The sequence below is a fragment of the Cetorhinus maximus genome, chromosome 23, assembly GCF_964194155.1.
Source record: "Cetorhinus maximus chromosome 23, sCetMax3.hap1.1, whole genome shotgun sequence".
NCBI lineage: Eukaryota > Metazoa > Chordata > Chondrichthyes > Lamniformes > Cetorhinidae > Cetorhinus > Cetorhinus maximus.
The window spans coordinates 63,227,241-63,247,346 of NC_135901.1; the positions used below are offsets into that span (position 1 = coordinate 63,227,241).

Genomic DNA, 20,106 nt, shown 5'->3' on the forward strand with positions numbered 1-20,106 from the left:
GGCAACCAGAGATTAGGATTGTGGGGCTGAAGTGTCACCAAAGTCTGCGAATCAGCCCCATAGGGGCTGCAGCCTCTCACTCTGAACATATACATGGCCCATGGACTCCTCTAGGCCGCAAACATCACCTGCAGCCTGGGAGTGGGTAAAGCTGCTTAAAACCCTGTCCCCCCGTCTACCATTTGCATTTCCCCGGGCACCAGGACCCTGTTGGGCAACGGGACCGTGGAGCCCCGCCCACTCACTGTTGCAGGAACAAGATGGCCGCGCATGCGCCCTACTACCTCCTGAAAAAAGATGGCGGCCGTTATCCTGGGTCAGGGTCTCGGGGATAAAAATAAAAAAACTAAATAAAATTAGAGATGAAATTATAGAGAAACCTGAATGTGACAGAACATCCATTATCCACCGGAAAGATGGGGAGTGGGAATTGTCCATCTCAGTCTCGTCAATAGATACTTAATGAGGGGACATTATTCTCTGTGTCTTTCCCGGACCTGGAGATGGAAAAGGGGCAAATGAATGAACTTTAAACACCTCGTCCACTTGGCACAGAAACTGTCTGAAACTCAGAATAGAAACCACATGGAACAAAATACTGACAAATACTCAACTGTTGGCTACAAATAAATAAAATTATATATTAGGGGAGACGGTGCCACAGTGGGAATGTTACTGGACTAATAATCCAGAAAACCAGCTTGATGCTCTAGGGACAGGGGTTCAAATCCCACCACAGCAGCTGGTGGGATTAAAAATCAATTATTAAATCTGGAATTGAAAGCGAGTCTCAATAAGGGCGACGATTCAGCCATTGTCGATTGTCATAAAAACCGACCTGGTTCACTAATGCCCTTTTGGGAAGGAAATCTGCTGTCCTTACCTGGTCTTACATGTGACTCCAGAGCCACACCGAAATGTGGTTACGCTTAATAGTGAAATGGTGTGGCAAGCACTTGCTTCAAGGGCAACAAATGCTGTCCCTGCCCACATTCCATGAAAGAAAGTTTTTAACATCACCGCCACTGAATGGCTACAATTTCGGAAGGAAGTGAAGACAGAGGGTCCAGAAAAGGTACAAGGGAACCGTTCCCCTTCCAAGGATAACAAACCAACTTCACCTCGCCTAATTGAAGTTCCGATCTCTTGTGAATCTTTCCTGCACACTCTCACATTCTTCCTAAAGCTCAGAATTGGACACAATGCTGCAGTTGGGTCCAAAGCAGTGTTTTATTCAGGTTTATTCTAACTTGGTTGATTTTGCACTTTATTCCCGTATTCATAAAGCCCAGGATTCCACATGCTTTATTCACTGCTTTCTCAGCCTGCCCCGCCATCTTCAATGATTTGTGCACATAAAGCCCCAGATTACGCTGCTCCTGCACCTTTTTACACTTGTATCCTTTATTTTATATTGCCACTTCTTGCTCTTCCTACCAAAATGAATCACTTCACACCTCTCTGAAAGAAATTTTATCTGCCACCTGTCTGCCCATTCCACCATCGTGTCTATGTCCTCTTGAGGTTTATCACCATCCTCCCCACTGTAAACACAACTTGAAAATTTGGTGTTGTTTGCAAATTTTGAAATGCAGCCCTGCACACACAAGTCGAGATCATTAATATATATCAAGAAATCAGTGGTCTGACCACCGACCCCTTGTGATCCCACTGTATACTTTTCCTCAATTTGAAAAAGCAACCGTTCACCATGCATGTTGTTGCCTGTCACACAGCCAATGCTGCCTCTGCCCGATGGATTTTAACTCTGCTGACATGCCTGTTACTTGGCACTGTATCAAATGCCGTTTAGCAGTTCATGTGCACATCAACCGTGTTACCCTCATCAACATTCTCTGTTGCCTTATCAAAAACTCAAGAAATTTAGTTCAATGCGATTGTCCTGAACAAATTGTACAAGTGACCTAATTTTAACCTGAATTGCCGCTTCTAAATGCTTTCCCACACAAGATGTTAAACTGACTGGTCTGTCAATGCTGGGCTGACCCTTCCATTTAAGATTACTAAGGATTTAATATTAGTGCCAGAAAGTGTGGGGAAATCGTGAAAAGTTGTGAAATTGTAACATTTAAAGACACTAATAACTGATAAATAGCTCAATAAATAATCAGTTTTCAAGACATAAAGTACAGATAAATTAATTTATGAATAACTGAATTGAATTATTAATAATGTCATGTAGAGTGCTTGGAATGGAGAAACGAAAATTACTGCAATGCTTAAAATATGAAATGAAAAGATTAAAAACTGGAAACAATCAGCAGGTCTGGAGGAATCTGTAGAGAGAGAAACACAATTAACGTTTCAGGTCTGTGAGCCATTGAAAGGTGGAAGAGGAACAGAAGGGAAGGTCTATGAAAGGCTGCAGGGCGAGAGAGATTAACTGACAAAAGGCTTCATAATGCAAGGTCAAAGGGAGTGGTAATGGGACAATTAAAAACATAAAAGCTGTTTCTAGATTAGGTGTGAATGGCACGATAACAACAGTCTGAATGCACCTGAAGCAAATGGGAGAAATAAGAAAGGAAAACTAGGACTCAAAGAAATAAGGAACAAATGAGGGCAGAGATAATTACTTGGTTAAACAGGGATCCAGGGACAAAAGCAGAAGGTGGGAATCACTTTGAGTGGAGCAGCGGGATGGAGACAAGTCAGAGAATCATAGAATAGTTGCAGCAAAAGGAGGCCATTCAGCCAGTCGTGTCTGTATTAGGCCTCTGAAGGGACAATTTACCCAATGCCACGTCCCTGCCTTTGCCCCAAAGCCCTGAACAAGTCTCAAACAAAACTTGTATGAAACAAGATGTTTACGTGAAGGGGCAGCAGAAAAAAAGAAAAACAACTTGTTTACAGAGTGTATCGGGGGTGGGGAGCAGCATAATGTACCTGTGCAGGCCAGTGAGGATCCCCAAGGTCCATCAGCCGTCTGCATTCAGTGTTTAGTGGGCCCTGGGGGAGGGGGTGATGGAACCATTTGGGACACAGCACAGGGCTGGAGCTCACCCCTCCCCCACTGTCCTGATAACACAAATGACTCACCTTGGACTGTCCCACACCTGGGCCGGGCGGGGTCAAGGTGCAGGAAGCTGCAAGCTGGTAGGTTGAGCTGTGAACTGGGCGGAGTTGGGGGTTTGAGTGACAGGTCTGGGGCTATATCAGAGCAGGCACAGTCACTGCTCCCCCTCTCCTCGTGGAAGTTTGACTGGAATCGTGTTGGTGAGTGTTTCTAAACTCTGTCTCACTATCCCGGGAATGGAGGTGGTTTGGAGGTTGTTGTGAGTGTTGGATTATATTGTTTTTCCTGATTTTTCCCGCTTCTCCCACTCCCAGTTCCAGGCTGCAGGTCCCGGTGATTCTGGATGCGGGACAGTTGTTAGTCCCGGCCCTGATGTGGGTGCGCAAGCGCAGATGCGCGGCTTCTTGTTCTGTAATAGTGGCGGGTGATTGTCCTCCGGTATTTTGCTGCAGTTCTTCACCTCCTTGACTCTCCCGGCGCCAAAGTTGCCACCTGCCGATTGCGGTAATCGGCCTTCGATCAGGAAATTAACAACTTTTAGTTAGAGCGGTTTCTAGGGCGCATAGCATTGTGGGAACACTTCCCGCCATTAGTCGGCGGCCGTCGCCGAAAGTTATCGTGCAGCCTGAAGGCAGGTCAGCGACCTGAGCCCCAATTTATGTTTCTTTATCTGTTCATACTGTCTGATCTGCTGGATATTTAAAATATTTTATCTCTTAATTTCTGATCCAGCCTTGCAGAGCTTTGCTTTCGTGTATTGTTTTTTAGAAGCGAGTCTCGAAACACAGACAGGCCAATTAGGAGCCGGTTTGAATTAGGGTGGGTGTTGGATAGGGGACTTTTTTTGTTGCATCAGTTTTGTGATGGAGGAGAAACTGCTGGGTTTAACCCCGAGGAGTTTGCAACCCAGTCGGACCCAGCAATTTCCAGTGTGAGACTGTCAAGGGAGGTAGATCCTGGGGGAGATCAGTTTGACAAACAGACACTGTCCATTCAATTTAAGAGTGTTGTTTTAGTAACAAGTATTTCTGCGGTCCCGTTTTATCCGAGATTTTTTTTGTTAACTCCATTCTTGGTATTTGGTGTCACTAACAAGACCAGCAGATATTGTCAATCCCCAGTTGTCTGTTGGTCAGGTGTTGGTGGGCCTTCTTCCTGAATCGCTGCAGTCACTGTGATGAAGGTGCTCCCACAATGCTGATTGGTAAGGAGTTACAGGATTTTCACTGAGCGATGATAAATGTCCAAATCAACAACAACAAGTTGCATTTATGTAGCACACTGATTGGAATAAAACGTTCCAAAGTATTTCGCTGGAATATTATACTGGAATATTTAACACTGAAGCACATGAGGAGATATCAGGGCAAATGATCAATAGCCTGATCAAAGAGGTAGGATTTCAAGAGAGTCTGAAAGGATAAGAGAGAGAGGCAGAGATGTCTAAGTAGGGAATGACAGAGCTTATGGCCCGGGCAGCTGAAGGCTCGGTCACCAATAGTGAGTCAATTAAAATCAGGAATGCTCAACAGGCCTGAATTAGATGAGCCCATATATCTGGGAGGGATGGAGATTGGAGGATATGATAGAGATAGTGAGGGACGAGGTCACTGAAGGATTTGAAAACAAGGATGAGAATTTGAACATTGAGGTGCTGCTTAACGAAGAGCCTATGTAGCACACTGAGCACAGAGGTGTTGGATGATCGAGACTTACTGCGAGCAAAGACACGGGAAACAGAGTTTTAAATGACCCCCATTGTTTATGTGGCTGGCTCGGAATGGTCCAGTTTGGTGGTAACAAAGGAATTGATGACTTTCAGCAGCAGATGGGCTGAGGCAGGAGTGAAGTTACTGAGGTGGAAAGAGATGGTCTTCGCAATACGAAGTCAGAAGCTCAGCTTGGGGTGAAAATATGACACCAAGATTGTGAACAGTCTGGTTCAGCCTCGTAAGTTGCAAGAGAGATGGATGGTATTGATGGTTAGGGAGTGGAGTTTGTAGCAGAGACTGAAGATAATGACTTCAGTCTTCCCAACATTTAAATGGAGGAAATTCCTGTTCATCCAGCACTGGATGTCGGGCAAGTCAGGGCAGCGTGTGACTTGGAGGTGATTTACCTGCTACCCTGGTCCTTCTAAGGGGTGGAGGATGAGGGATTGGGAGATTCTTCCAAAGTTCTGGTAGAGTTGAGTGGGCCCAGACTGGGTGGAAGGTTCCCTTCCCAGAAGGATATTGGTGAACCAGTTGAGTTTTTATGACAATGCAGCAGCTTTCGTGGTCACTTTTTCCTTGTGCCGGCCCCACACATACTGCTCAATTTCACACCCTGCCTTTGTGTTTTTGTGGGTTCTCTCTCACTCCCTTTTGCCTGTTTTAAACTATTTTCACAGGGTTTGCAGTCCGTAATCTCAAAGCCAACATAACGTCAGGATCTGATGGTGTCACCCAATTTATCGTAACCCACAAATCATCGTATTTTAAATATGGATTTTAAGAGCCCTGTTCACAGTGGGGAGAAACCGTACACATGCTCTGTGTGTGAACGAGGCTTCAGCCAATCATCTGCCCTGTCGAACCACAGCCGCAGTCACACTGGAGAGAATCCATGGAAATGTGGGGTCTGTGGGAAGGGATTCAATTACCCATCCCAGCTGGAAATTCATCAGCTCACTAACACTGCAGAGAGGCCATTCACCTGCTCCGAGTGTGGGAAGGGATTCACTCAGTCATCCAGCCTGCTGAGACACCAGCAAGTTCACACTGGGGAGAGACCATTTACCTGCTCTGTGTGCAAGAAGAGATTTACTTATTCATTCTCCCGACTGAAGCATCAGCGAGTTCACATTGGGGAAAGACCGTTTTCCTGCATAGTGTGTAAAAAGGGATTTTCTGATTCATCCAACCGACTGAGACACCAGCGAGTTCACGCTGGGGAGAGACCATTTACCTGTTCTGATTGTGGGAAGGGATTCACTCAGTCATTCTATCTACTTAGACACCAGCGGTTTCATACTGGGGAGAGAACATTTACCTGCTCCGAGTGTGGGAAGGGATTCACTCAGTCATTCCATCTTTTACAACACCAGCGAGTTCACACCAGGGAGAGACCATTCACCTGCTCCGAGTGTGGGAAGGGATTTGTACCCTTATCAAGTCTAGTGAGACACCAGCGAGTTCACAAGTAACTGCTCTTGTTGGATTTAGTTGCCAATGATATTTTTGTCCGAAGCATATTCATTGAAGTGTGTTTCTGCTGATGTTAATAAACTCCAGCCTAGTTACAGATTCTGTATGTAATTCAAATAAATCAGTTTTGCATTAAACACAGTGTATTGAGTCGTTTTGATATCTCTAACACATTCAATTCAATTTTTATTTTTATCGAATATTATCAATTTTTACCGCATCACTGATTTGGTTTGGTGCTGAAGGAGGCTATTTGGACCATCGTGTCTGCACTGGCTCTCCAAATGAGCAATTCACCCAGTCCTATTCTTCTGCCTTTTCACCATAAACCTGTACATTTTTCCTTTTCAGATAACAGCCTAATTTCCTCCTGAATGCTTCAACTGGACCTGCCTCCACCACACTCCCACAAAAAACATTCCAGACCCTGCGTGAAAAGCTTTTCCTCATATCATTGTTGATTCTTTTACTGATCACTTTAAAACTGTTCTCAGTCCTTTGATCGGTGGAAACAGTTTCTCCTTATCTGCTCTGTCCAGCCCCCACTTGAAAACATCTATCAAATCTCCTCTAAACTTTATTTTCTCTAATGAAAACAGTCCTGATTTCTCCAATTCACTTTCCTCAGCACTGTTCTTCCTCCCAGGAGCCAGGCTTGCGAATCTTTACAGTGCCCTCTCCAATGCATTCACATCCTTCCTGAAGTGCGGTGCCCAGAAATGGATGCAATAAACCACCTGAGGCCAAATTAGTGACTTATATAAATTCAACATAACCTCCTTGCTCTTGTACTCTATGCCCCTATGAGTAATCCCAGGATACTGTATATTTTAATAAACACCCTCTCAATGACTCTCCTGCCACTTTCAATGACTTATGGGCATATACACCCAGGTTCCTTTCTCCTTCAACCCGTTTGGAGTTGTGCCCCTTAATTTATGTTGCCCTTCATGTTCTTTCTACCAAGATGTATCACCTCACATTTCTCTGCATTGAACTTCATCTTCCACACGATTGCCCTATTCCACCAACTTGTCGATTTCTTTTTGAAGTTCTGCACTGTCCTCATCACTGTTCTCAATGCTTCAACGTTTTGCATCTTCTGAAAACTTTGAAATGTTTCCCTTTACATCAAGATCTAGGTCATTAATATATATCAGGGAATGCCCGAGTACCAACACTGACCCCTGGGGAACACCATTACAAACCTTGCACCAGCCTGAAAAACATCCATTAACCACTACTTTCTGTTTCCTTCCACTGAGCCAATTCCGTATCCATGTGGCTACTGTCCCATTTATTCCATGAGCTATAACTTTGCGTAAAAGTCTGTTGTGCAGCCCTGTACCAAACGCCTTTTGAAAGTCCATGTACACCACATCAACAGCATTGCCCTCATCAACCCTCTCTGTTACCTCTTCAAAAAACTCCAGGAAGTTAATAAAACATTATTTTCCCATAAGAAGTCCATGGTGTCTTCCCTTAATTAACCTCCATTTGTCCATGTGAGTGTTAACTTCGTCCAAATTATAATTTCTCGAAGTTTCCCACCACTGAAGTTAAACTAACTGGCCTGCAGTTTCTGGGCTTATCCTTACACCTATTTTTGAACAAGGGTGGAACGTTTGCAATTTTCTAGTCCTTCGGCACCTGAGTCTAAGGCACAATGATATATTATGGTCAATGCCTCTGTAACTTCCACTCTTATTTCTCCCTTGGGTGCATCTCACTTGGCTCAGGTGACTTCACAACTTTAAAGTAAAAGCAAAATACTGCGGATGCTGGAAGCCTGAAACAAAAACAGAAAATGCTGGAAAAACTCAGCAGGCCTAACAGTATATGTGGAGAGAGAAAAAATCTGTTAACGTTTCGAGTCCGTAACATTAATTATTTTTTATTTCTTTCCACAGATGCGAACAGAATCTTCCCCTTGCTTTCCCAGATTCAGACAAAGATTAACTGAGACTGGGTCTCTAATGGCGGCCGGAATACCCAAAATCCCATGCGCCTCAGAAACAGCTCTATCTGCCGCGGATTGTCCGGGTCGATAGCGCATGCTCGGAGCCTCCTGCTCTCTTTGCTGGAGGTTGGTGCCGGAGAGAAGTCGGAAGCGGCGGATGGTGAGAGTGGAGAATGTTCATTGGTTCAGATTCGGCTCTGGGGCTGCATTCGGGATTTGTAAACCCCGCCCCCCAACACTGACCTCTCACCTGTCAGCTCACAATGCCCGGCTGAGTTATCGCAGTTCCGGACCAATAGGAGGAGTAGAATGGGAGCAGCTGCTCCTCCAGCCAATCAAAGTGAATGAGGGGAGGGGCTGAGCCCGGCTCTCCCTCATTGGCTGAAACTCTGCATCATTCTGAAAACTGATTTGTCTCAAACTCCAGGGGAAAACTGGACGTTTCTGTTTGTGACTTTAAACAGATGAAAGCCTGTGGGTGTGGAGCAGACATTTCAACAATTGTTACTGAAACGTGGGAACATGATAAAACAATGTATATATAATATATATATATATTGGAGGAGACGGTGGGAATGTTACTGGACTAATAATCCAGAAAACCAGCTTGATGCTCTGGGGACACGGGGTTCAAATCCCACCACAGCAGCTGGCGGGATTAAAAATCAATTATTTAATCTGGAATTGAAAGCGAGTCTCAATAAGGGTGACAATTCAGCCATTGTCGATTGTTATAAAAACCCATCCGGTTCACTAATGTCCTTTCGGGTAGGAAATCTGCCGTCCTTACCTGGTCTTACATGTGACTCCAGATCCACACTGAAATGTGGTTACTCTTAATAGCCCTCTGAAATGGTGTGGCAAGCATTTGCTTCAAGGGCAACAAATGCGGTCCCTGCCCACATTCCATGAAAGAAAGTTTTTAATGCCACCACCACTGAATGGCTACAATTTCAGAAGGAAGTGAAGACAGAGGGTCCAGAAAAGATGCAAGAGAATGGTTCCCCTTATAAGCATAACAAGCCTAACTTCACCGAACCTAATTGAAGTTCCAACCTCTTGTGGATCTTTCCTGCACACTCCCTAATGCCTCACATTCTTCCTAAAGCTTAGAATTGGACACAATACTGCAGTTGGGTCCAAAACAGTGTTTTATTCAGGTTTATTCTAACTTGGTTGACTTTGTACTTTATTCCCGTATTCATAAAGCCCAGGATTCCACATGCTTTATTCACTGCTTTCTCAGCCTGCCCCGCCATCTTCAATGATTTGTGCACATATAGTCCCAGATTACGCTGCTCCTGCACCCTTTTACAATTGTATCCTTTATTTTATATTGTCGCTCCTTGTTCTTCATACCAAAATGAATCACTTCACACCTCTCTGAATGAAATTTTATCTGCCACCTGTCTGCCCATTCCACCATCTTGTCTGTGTCCTCTTGAGGTTTATCACCATTCTCCCCACTGTAAAGACAACTTGAAAATTTGGTGTCGTTTGCAAATTTTGAAATGCTGCTCTGCACACACAAGTCGAGATCATTAATATATATCAAGAAATCAGTGGTCTGACCACCGACCCCTTGTGATCCCACTGTATACTTTTCCTCAATTTGAAAAAGCAACAGTTCACCATGCGTATAAAAACAAAAAACTACTGCGGATGCTGGAAATCCAAAACGAAAACAGAATTACCTGGAAAAAACTCAGCAGGTCTGGCAGCGTCGGCAGAGAAGAAAAGAGTTGATGTTTCGAGTCCTCGTGACCCTTCAACAGAGCTCCATGTTCACCATGCGTGTTGCTTCCTGTCACGCAGCCAATGCTGCCTCTGCCCCATGGACTTAAACTTTGCAGACAAGCCTGTTACTTGGCATTGCATCAAATGCCTTTTAGCAGTTCATGTGCACATTAACCGTGTTACCTTCATCAACATTCTCTGTTGCCTTATCAAAAACTCAAGAAATTTAGTTCAACACGATTGTTCTGAACAAATTGTACAAGTGGCTTAATTTTAACCTGAATTGCCACTTCTAAATGCTTTCCCACACAGAGGTTAAACTGACTGGTCTGTCAATGCTGGACTGACCCTTCCATTTAAGATTACTAAGGATTTAATATTAGTGCCAGGAAGCGTGAGGAGAATGTGAGGAGTTGTGAAATTGTAACTAAATTTAAAGACACATAACTGATAAATAACTCAATAATTAATCGGATTTCAAGACATAAAGTACAGATAAATTAATTTATGAATAACTGAATTGAATTATTAATACTGTCAGGTAGAGAGCTTGGAATGGAGAAACGAAAATTACTGCAATGCTTAAAATATGAAATGAAAAGATTAAAAACTGGAAACACTCAGCAGGTCTGGAAGAATCTGTAGAGAGAGAAACAGAATTAACGTTTCAGGTCTGTGAGCCAGTGAAGGGGGAGGTGGAAGAGGAACAGAAGGAAAGGTCTATGAAAGGCTGCAGGGTAGGAGAGATTAACTGACAAAAGGTTTCACAATGCAAGGTTAAAGGGAGTGGTAATGGGACTATTAAAAACACAAAAGCTGTTTCTCGATTCGGTGTGAATGGCACGATAACAACAGTCTGAATGCAATGTGAGGAAAATGAGAGAAATAAGAAAGGAAAACTAGGACTCAAAGAAATAAGGAACAAACGAGGGCAGAGATTATGATAGGAAATTGTTGAATTCAAATTTTGATTCCCAATGTCTGTAAAGTGTCACTTTTTGATCTGGTAATGAACTGTTACATTTCTATATATTCTCAGGTCAGATGAAAGGTCAGAGCTGTCACGTTAACTCTGTTTCTATTGCGACAGATGAAGGCCTGACCTGCTGAGGAATTCCAGCATTTTCAGATTCATGTCGGGATTGTAGACTTTGAGAGTTTGTAAAGATAGAGATTGTCCAAAATTAATTTGCCACATCGATAACAGAAGTCTCGGTCTCATGAAACTCCAGTCTCATTGTTTTATATTCGGGTCTGGGGGATAATGTTCACTGTTTTATATTCGGGTCTGGGGGAATAATGTTCACTGTTTTATATTCGGGTCTGGGCATAATGTTCACTGTTTTATATTCGGGTCTGGGAGGATCATGTTCACTGATTTATATTCGGGTCTGGGGGATTATGTTCACTGTTTTATATTCGGGTCTGGGAGGATAATGTTCACTGTTTTATATTCGGGTCTGGGAGGATAATGTTCACTGTTTTATATTCGGGTCTGGAAGGGTAATGTTTACTGTTTTAGATGCTGGTCTGGTGCGGAATAAAATGAAGAGCCTCTTTAATTGAGTACAGTAACTGCATTTTTGGCTCTGACTTTAAACAGAAGAATCTATCCTGTTGTGTGGGACAAAAATTTTCAGTTTTGCTGATTTCAATTAAGGCGAGTTTGAAGCTAAATCCAGGAATTCTGTAAATCTAAACTAAAACCAGACAAGCAGAAAGCTACTGATGGTTGAAGTGGCCGGGGTGGTGGCGGGGGCAGGTGTCCGGAGGAAGTCTGACACACACACTGCACAGGGTGAGCAGGGGAATGGGGCTGAATTACTTGGTTAAACAGGGAGCCAGGGACAAAAGCAGAAGGTGGGAAACACTTTGAATGGAGCAGCGGGTTACAGACAAGTCAGAGAATCATGGAATGGTTACAGCAAAGAAGGAGGCCGTTCAGCCAGTCGAGTCTGTGTTAGCCCCCTGAAGGGACAATTTACCTAATTCCACGTCCCTGCCTTTGCCCCATAGCCCTGCAATTAAACAAGATTAAACAAGTTTTAAACAAAACTTGTATGAATCAAGATGTTCACGCGAAGGGGCAGCAGAAAAAAAGAAAAACAACTTGTTTACAGAGTGTATCGGGAGTGGGGAGCAGCATAATGTACCTGTGCAGGTCAGTGAGGATGTCCAAGGTCGTTCAGCCGTCTGCATGCAGTGTTTAGTGGGCCCTGGGGGTGGGGGTGATGGAACCATTTGGGACAAAGCACAGGGCAGGAGGTCACCCCTCCCCCACTGTCCTGGTAACACGAAGGACTCACCTTTGACTGTCCCACACCTAGGCCCCGCCCGGTCAAGCTGGTAGGTTGAGCTGTGAACTGGGCGGAGTTGGGGGGTTTGAGTGACAGGACTGGGGCTATATCAGAGCAGGCACAGTCACTGCTCCCCCTTTTCCTCGTGGAAGTTTCACTGGAGTCGTGTTGGCGAGTGTTTCTAAACTCTGTCTCACTATCCCGGGAATGGAGGTGGATTGGAGGTTGCTGTCAGTGTTGGATTATATTGTTTCTCCTCATTCTTCCCGCTTCTCCCACTCCCAGTTCCAGGCTGCAGGTCCCGGTGATTCTGGATGCGGGACAGTTGTTAGTCCCGGCCCTGGTGTGGGTGCGCAAGCGCAGATGCGCGGCTTATTGTTCTGTAATAATGGCGGGTGATCGTCCTCCTGTATTTTGCTGCAGTTCTTCACCTCCTTGACTCTCCCGGCGCCATAGTTGCCACCTGCCGATTGCGGCAACCGACCTTCCAACAGGAAATTAACAACTTTTAGATAGAGCGGTTTCCGGGGCGCATAGCATTGTGGGAACATTGCCCGCCATTAGTCGGCGGCCGTCGCCGAGAGTTTTCGTGCAGCCTGAAGGCAGGTCAGCGACCTGAGCCCCTACTTCTGTTTCTTAATTTGTTCATGCTGTCTGACCTGCTGGATATTTAAAATAGTCTATCTCTTAATTTCAGATCCAGCCTTGCAGTACTTTGCTTTCTTTTTATTGTTTTATGGAGCCAAGTCCAGAAACACAGACAGACCAGTTAGGAGCCGGTTTGAATTAGGGTGGGTGTTGAATGGGGATCTTTTTGCTGCATCAGTTTTGAGCTGGAGTAGAGCTGGAGGAGAAGCTGCTGGGGTTAACCCCGAGGACTTTGGAAACCAGTCAGGCCCAGCAATTTCCAATGTGAGACTGTGACGGGAGGTAGATTCTGGGGGTGATCGAGTTGCTAAACGGACACTATCCATTCAATTTAAGGATGTTGTTTTGGAAACAAGTATTTCTAAAGTGTCCTTTTATCAGATTTATTGTTAACTCCATTCTTGGTATTTGGTGTCACTAACAAGACCAGCAGATATTGTCAATCCCCAGTTGTCTGTTGGTCAGGTGTTGGTGGGCCTTCTTCCTGAACCACTGCAGTCACTGTGGTGAAGGTGCTCCCACAATGGTACGATAAAAACAAAATACTGCGGATGCTGGAAATCTGAAAGAAAAACAGAAAATGCTGGAAGAACTCAGTGGGTCTAGCAGCATCTAAAGAGAGAGAAACAGAGTTGACGCTTCAAGTCCATATGACCCTTCTTCAGAGCTCAAGAAAAGTGAAATGTGATGAAATTTATACTGTTTAAGTGGTGGTGGGGGGAGAGGGGGTGGTGGGCGGTAGTGGTGGGCCAGATGGAGCTGGATGGATCACTGACTGATGATGATGATATAAGTCCAATTCAACAGCAAGCTGCATTTATATTGCAAGATAAATATAATAAAATGGTCCAAAGTATATTGGAATATTTAACCCTGAAGCACATCAGGAGATATCACGGCAGATGATCAACAGCTTGGTCAAAGAGGTAGGTTGTAAGGAGAGTCTTAAAGGATGAGGAAGAGGCAGAGAGGTCTAAATAGGGAATTCTAGAGCTTATGGCCTGGGGAGCTGAAGGCACGACCACCAATGGTGGGTCAATTGAAATCAGGGATGCTCAATAGGCCAGAATTGGATGAGTCCAGACATCTGGGAGGGATGTAGATTTGAGGGTATTCTAGAGATAGTGAGGGGTCGAGGTCACTGAGGGATTTGAAAACAAGGTTGAGAATTTGAACATTGATATGTTGCTTAACCAGGAGCCTATGTAGCTCAATGAGAACCATGGCATTGGATGAATGAGCCTTACTGCAAGCAAGGACACCAGAAGCAGAGTTTTGAATGACCCCATCTTTATATGGACAGCTAGGAATTGTCCAGTTTAGAGGGGAAAAATGAATGGATGAGTTTCAGAACAGATGAGCTGAGGCAGGCGTGAAGTTAGGCAAAGTTACTGAGATGGAAACAGGCAGAATTAGTGATAAGTATTCAGAAGCTCAACTTGGGATGAAATATAACACCAAGATTGTGAACAGCCTGGATCAGCCTCAAAGTTGTCAGAGAGATGGATGGCATTGATGGTTAGGAAGTGAAGACAATGGCTTCAATCTTCCCAAAATTTAAATGGAGGAAACTTCTGTTCACCCAGTACTGGATGTCAGACAAGTCAAGATGGTGTGTGACTTGGAGGGGAACTTGGAGGTGATGGTATTCACATTCACCTGTTACCCTGGTCCTTCTAAGTGGTGGAGAATGAGGGTTTGGGAGACTTTGGTAGAATTGCAGATGCATAAAACCCCATCCTTCACCCCCTGCCTCTCCGATCTCCCTCTCTATTCCTTCTAATAGGTGCTGGTGCTTTGTAAAGTCCCTGACCAGTTGTAAGGTTCCCTTCCCTGAAGGACATTAGTGACCCAGTTGGGTTTTTATGACAATCCAGGAGTTTTCATGGTCACTTTTTCCTGGAATCGCCCCCACAAATTCCCAGATTCATTCAGCTCAATTTCACAACCTGTTCAAATCATCACCCTTTCTTCAAAAAACAATTACTTGACTCTACTGTCCTGGCAAAGTATTGACCCATCTTCAATCCCCAATTCCTCTACAAACTCCTTGAACATGTTCACACCTCCCAAACCCATGTCTGTCTTTCCAAGAACTCCCTGTCTGAATCCCTCCAATGAGGTTTCTGCCACTGCCACTATACTGAAACAGCTCTGATCAAAGCCACTAATGACATCCTATGTGACTGTGACAAAGGTAAACTATCTCTTCTCATTCTTCTCGATCTGTCTGCAGCCTATGACAATGTTGACCACACCATTCTGCTCCAACACCTCTCCACTGTCGTCCAGCTGGGTGGGGCTGCCCTCTCCTGGTTCCATGCTTCTCTATCTAATCATAGCCAGGGATTCACTTGGAATGTCTTCCCTTCCCACTCCCAAAGTTACCTCTGGTGTCTCCAAAGGATTCAGCCTTGGCCTCCTCTTATTTCTCATCAACATGTTCCCCACAGCGACATCATCTGAATACACAGTATCAGTTATCACATGTACGCTGACAGTGCCCAGCTCTACCTCACCACCACCTCTCTCCACTTCACTATGGTTAAATTATCAGACTGTTTGTCTGATATCCAGTGATGGATGTGCAGAAATTTCCTTCAATTCAATATTGGGAAGATTGAAGCCATTATTTTAATTCCCCAGCTACCAACTCCATTCTTTATCCTATTTCTATCAGGTCATCTCTCAGCCTTCTCTTTTCTAGAGAAAAGGGCTTCAGGCTGTTCAGCCTTTCCTGGTGATTATAACCTATCCGTTCCTGTAACATTTGTGATTGAACTTTTATTTTCCTGTTCATTGAGACGTCCAACAGCAGTATAAACAGTTCCCAATGTCCGAGGGATTTCAGTTTGGTCTATTTGTATTTACCAATTCATCCTCTCAATGTGTCCATTGCCTTAACCACTTGACCACAAGGACTCGGTGTCTGTCTGGTTAAATGTTGCTCAGTGACAATTTCCACCATCCTCCACCTTGAAACTTTTGGGCACTTAGAAGCTGAAATGTCTCCACTCAAAAAATAAAACAGAAATAAACCTTCTCTTGCATCTTTTAAAACTGCTCTTCATTGTTCCTGTGCCATTTAATATAAAGCCATAAAGGTAACGTGGATATTTGGATTGCAAAATGGGAAACAACCACATTGACACACACGGAGGAACACACACAGACATATACACCGAGAATGACAGAGGTCATGGGTTTGTCTGTAAGGAGAGACAAACACCCAGAAAGCAAGCATAACACCAACCTGGCTCCGTTTTTGTTCCATTTCAGGCTGCAGCTTTTCTGAATGCTTGCAGACGAATGGAATTTGGAGAAAACTGGAGGTTTTTGGGTGGTTTTTATTCAATTTAACCAATAATTAACTCTGCAGGCACACAGTAAAATTCAGGAATGATAAGAAGAGTAGTTGGCAGGATCCCAGCCTACCTGTGGAGACCCCAGCGCATTCATAACCTGTCACCTTATCCACTCCATCGTGAATACAGGACCTGCACTGACGTCACTAATGTTTGTATAAAATCATAGACGGCTACATCAGACGGTCATTCAGCATGTCGTTCACAAGCCGACTCTCTGGAAGAGCAATTCAACCACTGTAACTCCACACCCCGCCTTTTCCCCACAGCAACTCATATTTATGTTGTCTCTCCTCGTTTTTCCTATCAAAAAAAAAGGCACATTGCCCTGGATTTAATGTGAGTTTGTCCCAATGAAGCTGCTGCGGTTCCCAAAACAGAGATCACCAGGATGTTTCGTAGTGCTGGGATTCAAACCCAAGTTTCCATAGAAACTCTGAGTTGTACTCCAGCACCTTAGGTTGTTCGACCACACACACACATTAATAAAGTTTGTTAATCATGTCATTCACTGGTATTGCCACTGAACGACAGCAAAGTCAAATGAGTAGGCAAAATACTACGGATGCTGTAAATCTGAAACATTAACACAATATGCTGGAAAAACTCAACAGCTCTGAGAGCATCTGTGGAGAGAAAGACAGAGTTAACGCTTCGAGTCCGTGTGGCTCTGAAGAAGAATCATACAGAATTGAAACGTTAACTCTGTCTTTCTCCCAACAGATGCTGTCGGACCTGCTGAGTTTTTCCAGCATTTCTTGTTTTTGTTTCAAAGGAGTGGGAAGGGGTCATTCAGAACCTCAAACCTGCTCCATCAGTTAATCAGATCATCCTGCGCTTTGTAACAAACAGAAATCATCTCCACTCAAAAACACAATGAGCTGCAGTGAAGGGTCGGCACCATTTAAACTATCATTCAACTGGTCTGCTTCCGAATCTCCTGCTAGAAATGACAAGGAAATTTCTCACTGAATTCACTCCGGGTCTTGACTTCAGAAAGACAGGACACAAGGTAACAAAGTACATTTCGATAGAATGGGTTAGAAAATGGCAGAATGACTGGGAAAGAGCATCCGTGGTGTTGGGGAACATAAAATGACAGAGAGTTCCAGCAAAGAAAGAGGCCATTCGGCCTAGAGTGCTGCTTTCAAAGAGCAGTTGTGATTGGTTGATCAGGAGTGATATTTGTACCACTTTAAACAGCCAGCAGTAAAATCAGTTCCATTACCCCCTACTTTGAGCCTTGCAACAACATCTCTGCAGTCTGTTCATGTCTCAGGCCTTCCAGTCTGAGAGGTGATGATGTAGTGGTATTGACACTGGAATCGGGGCCAAATCCCACCATGGAATTTGAATTTTCTTTCAATAAAAATCTGAATTTAGAAGTCTGATGAGGACCAAGAAACAATTGTCGATTGTTGTAAATACCCATCTGGTTCACTAATGTCCTCCAGGGGGAGGAAATCTGTCTACATGTGACTCCACAGCAATGTCCTCTGAGGTGGCCTAGCAAGACACCCAGTTGTATCAAACTGCTACAAAGTCTCAAAAAAGGAATGAAGTTGGAAGGACCACCCAGCATCGACATAGGCACTGGAAATGATAATGGCAAACTCAGCCCTGTCGACTCTGCAAAGTCCTCCTTACTAACATCTGAGGGCGAGTGTCAAAAGAGCTGCCTCCACAGACTAGTCAAGCAACAGTCATCCTCACAGAATCAGCCCTCACAGATAATGTCCCAGACACCACCATCACCAGCAGAGGTGGCAGCACAGTGACGTACAGTCGGGAGGGAGTTGCCTTTGGAGTCCTCAACATCGTTTGTGGGTCTCTTGGCATCAGGTCAAACATGGGCAAGGAAACCTCCTGCTGATTACCATGTACAGCCATCCCTCCCTGATGAATCAGTGCTCCTCAATGTTGAACAACACTTGGAGGAAGCACTGAGGGTGCAAGGGCGCTGAATGTACTCTGGGTGGGGGACTTCAATCACCAAGAGTGGCTCGGTAGCACCACTACTGACCAAGCTGGCCGAGTCCTAAAGGATATAGCCACTAGACTGTGTCTGCAGCAGGTGGTGAGGGAACCAACAAGAGGGAAAAACATACTTGACCTCATCCTCACCAACCTGCCTGCCGCAGACGCATCTGTCCATGACAGGATCAGTAGGAATGACCACCGCACAGTCACTGTGGAGACTAAGTACCTCCTTCACATTAAGGATACCCCCCATCATGTTGTGTGGCACGACTACGGTGCTAAATGGGATCAATTTCTAAAAGCTCTAGCAACTTAAGACTAGGCATCCATGAGGTGCTGTGGGCCATCAGCAGCATCAGAATAGTACTCAACCACAATCTGTAACTTCATGCCCGGCATATCCTTTACCTTATCATTACCATCAAGCCAGGGGATCCACCCTGCTTCAATGAAGAGTACAGGAGGAGGAGCAGCACCAGGCATACCTAAAAAATGAAGTGTCAACTTGGTGAAGCGACAACACAGGACTACTTGTGTGTCAAACGGCAAAAGCAGCAAGTGATAGACAGAGCTAAACGATCCCACTACAAACAGATCAGATCTAAGCTCTGGAATCCTGCAATATACAGCCATGAATGGTGGTGAACAATTAAACAGCTCACAAGGCTCCACAAATATCCCCATCCTCAATGATGGGGGAGCCCAGCACATCAGTGCAAAAGATAAGGCTGAAGTGTTTCAGCCAGAAATGTCGAGTAGATGTCCCATCTCGGCCTCCTCCGCAGATCCCCAGCATCACAGATGACGGTCTTCAGTCAATTCAATTCTCTTCGCATGATGTCAAGAAACGGCTGAAGGCACTGGATAGTACAAAGACTATGGGCGCTGACAATAGTCCAGCAATGGTACTGAAGGCTTGTGCTCCAGAACTTGCCATACTCCTAGCCAAGCTGTTCCAGTACAGCTACAACACTAATATCTACCTGGCTATGTGGAAAATTGCCCAGCTATGTCCTGTACACAAAAAGCAGGGCACATCTAATCTGGCCAATTTCTACCCCATCAGTCTACTCTCGATGATCAGTAAAGTAATGGAAGGAGTCATCAACAGTGCTTTCAAGCAGCATTTGCTCATCTCTAACCTGCTCACTGATGCCCAGTTTGGGTTCCGCCAGGGCCACTTAGCTCCTGACCTCATTACAGCCTTGGTTAAAATCTGGACAAAAGAGCTGAACTCCAGAGGTGAGGTGAGAGTGGCTGTCCTTGACATCAAGGTGACATTTGACCAAGTGTGGCATCAAGAAGCCCTAGCACAACTGGAGTCAATGGGAATCAGGGGGAAAACTCTCTGCTGGATAGAGTCATACCTAGCACAAAGGACAAAGGTAGTGGTTGTTGGATGTCAGTCACCTCAGCTCCAGGACATCACTGCAGGAGTTCCTCAGTGTAGTGTCCTTGGCCCAACATTCATCCGTTTCTTTATTAATGACCTTCCTTCCAAGATAAGGTCAGACGTGGGGATGTTTGGGATGTTGCACATTGTTCAGCACCATTCGTAACTCCTCAGATATTGAAGCAGTGCATGTCCAAATGCAGAAAGACCTGGACAATATCCAGGCTTGGGCTGACAAGTAGCAAGTGCCGGGAAATTACCATCTCTAACAAAAGAGAATCTAACTAGCGCCCCTGACGTTCAATGGCATTACCATCACTGAATCCCCCACTATCAGCATCCTGGGGGGTTACCATTGACCAGAAACTGAACTGGACTAGCCATATAAATACTGTGGCTACAAGAGCAGGTCAGAGGCTAGGAATCCTGCAACGAGTAGCTCAACTCCTGACTCCCCAAAGCCTATCCACCATCTACAAGGTACAAGTCAGGATTGTGATG

At 44.8% G+C, this 20,106-nt stretch overlaps 2 protein-coding genes across 2 annotated transcripts in view; both read left to right on the forward strand.

Annotated features, from left to right (window-relative positions):
* Positions 1-20,106, forward strand: part of LOC144698080 (uncharacterized) — a 642,405-nt gene that overhangs the window by 399,683 nt on the left and 222,616 nt on the right. The window lies entirely within an intron of this gene.
* LOC144698077 (uncharacterized) overlaps positions 1-20,106 on the forward strand; it is a 79,341-nt gene that overhangs the window by 55,684 nt on the left and 3,551 nt on the right. The window contains exons 5-8 of the mRNA XM_078570000.1: positions 5,726-5,792; positions 5,958-6,220; positions 8,325-8,328; positions 11,823-11,881. Coding sequence (XP_078426126.1) covers positions 5,726-5,792; positions 5,958-6,220; positions 8,325-8,328; positions 11,823-11,881 — 393 coding nt within the window. The remainder of the gene's footprint in view (positions 1-5,725; positions 5,793-5,957; positions 6,221-8,324; positions 8,329-11,822; positions 11,882-20,106) is intronic.